The sequence below is a fragment of the Dioscorea cayenensis genome, chromosome 7 (genome assembly GCF_009730915.1).
Source record: "Dioscorea cayenensis subsp. rotundata cultivar TDr96_F1 chromosome 7, TDr96_F1_v2_PseudoChromosome.rev07_lg8_w22 25.fasta, whole genome shotgun sequence".
Taxonomy (NCBI): Eukaryota; Viridiplantae; Streptophyta; class Magnoliopsida; order Dioscoreales; family Dioscoreaceae; genus Dioscorea; species Dioscorea cayenensis.
The window spans coordinates 19,647,129-19,649,357 of NC_052477.1; the positions used below are offsets into that span (position 1 = coordinate 19,647,129).

At 31.0% G+C, this 2,229-nt stretch overlaps 1 protein-coding gene across 1 annotated transcript; it reads right to left on the reverse strand.

Moving 5' to 3' along the window:
• Positions 1-1,546: 1,546 nt before the first annotated feature.
• On the reverse strand, positions 1,547-2,221 carry LOC120265128 (sugar transport protein MST3-like). Its single transcript, XM_039273033.1, has one exon. It carries the CDS (start codon positions 2,180-2,182, stop codon positions 1,547-1,549), a length of 636 nt encoding a protein of 211 aa, XP_039128967.1. The 5' UTR covers positions 2,183-2,221.
• Between the last annotated feature and the right edge of the window lie 8 nt (positions 2,222-2,229).

Genomic DNA, 2,229 nt, shown 5'->3' on the forward strand with positions numbered 1-2,229 from the left:
TGTATTTTAGATTATCTCGAGATCTGTGCTCTTTGTTGATCTTGAGATTTGTGTATTTTAGATCTCCTCGAGATCTGTGCTCTTAGCTGATTTTAAGATTTGAATATTTTAGATCGTCTCGATATCTGTGCTCTTTGTTGATCTTAAGTTTGTATATTTTAGATCGCTTTATATGGCCTCAAGATCTGTGTTCTTGGCTAATTTTAAGTTTATAAATTACCTCGATATTTGTACCCTTAGGCAATCTTGGAATATAGCCATATATTATCAAATTTGTTTATCTTAACCATATATTATCTTAATTATGATTTGGTTGCATGTGATTAAGATAAACATATTTTAAAATTTATTATGTTTTAATTTTATTTTATTATTATTTTATTTAAATTAGGGACATGTATTTGATATATATATAAGTTTTATGTATAATAATTAATTAATTATTATTATAATTAATTTTTATATAAACATTGATGTTGCTAGCTAGAAAAGGTATAATTAAGGGATTTTTACTTGCATACCCCTGGAAAATCATGAATTTGCTTAAATACCCCCATAAAAATGATATTTGTTTGTATACCCCTACAAATCAATTATATTTGCTTCTATGCCCCTATGGTTAAGTTGACTCTTTAATGGTATTAAATCAATGGATGGAATAAGGGTAAATTACCAAAATGGGTTTGCTTATATATCCCTTGAATTTTTTTTCTTCTTATTTTGTAGACATTACTCATTTCATTCAACAAATAACCATTATAAGTTTGTTAATATACCCATCAAAATTTTTTATTATATTTTATAGACTTAAATTATTTAAATTATAGATAACCAATATAATTTTTTTATATACGCTTTAATTATTTTAAAAATTATTAAAAATCATTAATTTTTGAGCATTATTTAAGGTTTTTACAAACATCTCTAAAATATTTTAGATTATCACATGCTCTTTACAAACACAACATAAAAATAGGTAAAAATTACGTGTAACAATATATAACAAATAATTTCATACTATAGTTAAGGGTAATTGGGTAATTTTGGATCATGTTAAGGGTAGTTAGATGATGTTAAGGGTAATTGGGTAATTTCATACTAAAAAATAACAAATAATTTCATACTAAAAATTATGACCTTGGATGATGTTAAGGGTAATTAGGTAATTTTGTTAAGTTGGGTTAAGTGGGAAGTATGATTAATTCCATAAACCCTAATGGTGACTAACGGTAACTAACGGTAGGGATATATAAGTAAAAAAGTTAGTTTTATGAGGGTATGCAAGCAAATAGTATTTTTATGGGGGTATTTAAGCAATTTCATGGTTTTATAGGGGTATGCAAGCAATTTTTCCTATAATTAAATTATAACACAATATATCTGTTTCATATTAATGGCAAGCTTATCATCTTCTTTTATCATTGCCTTTTTGTTTTGTTTGCTTGTTTAGTATAGATTTTAAAGAGAATGAGGAGAGAGAAAGAGCAAGGGTAGATTGACACAAAGCTTCAATGGGATGTTTATTACATGTATACACATTCTAGTTTTATGCTATAGTAACCATGTCATTAGCAACATGAACATCATCATCGCTGATGAACTTGCCCCAAAACCAATGACGCTTCCACACAAGGATCATCTCCTCTATAGGCACATTTTTGGTCTCCGGCAAGAAGAGCGCAATGAAAATGGTCATGATCACCACCCATCCACCAAAGAAGTAGAAAAGGCCAAACTTCATGTGGCATAACATCGTAAGGAATATTTGCCCAATAATAAAGGTGAAGAACATATTCACAGACACCGTGATACTTTGTCCAGCAGATCGAATCTCTAGAGAGAATATTTCACTCGGTACAAGCCACCCTAAAGGCCCCCAAGACCATGCAAATCCAGCTACATATATGCAAATGAAGACCACTACCCAAGGAGCATAGCCCATAGACACATCAGCCGCTCCGCTTGTTCCGAACATGATGGCTATCATTGTTCCAACAACTATTTGACAAATGAGCATTTGAATTCCACCTTGTAGAAAAAGCATCTTCCTTCCAAACCTATCCACTGTCACGATGGAAACATAGGTGGCAAAGACATTAACAAGGCCAGTAATGACAGCAGACATAAGAGAGGCATCATCTTCAAATCCAATGGTCTTGAATAGCACAGGTGCATAGAACATGATAACATTGATGCCCGTCAGTTGTTGGAAAAAAGGGATGAGGATAG

Bases quoted from the DNA above. Each gene is read 5' to 3' on its own strand.
- LOC120265128 (XM_039273033.1), bottom strand. From the start codon at position 2,182: ATGTTCTATGCACCTGTGCTATTCAAGACCATTGGATTTGAAGATGAT.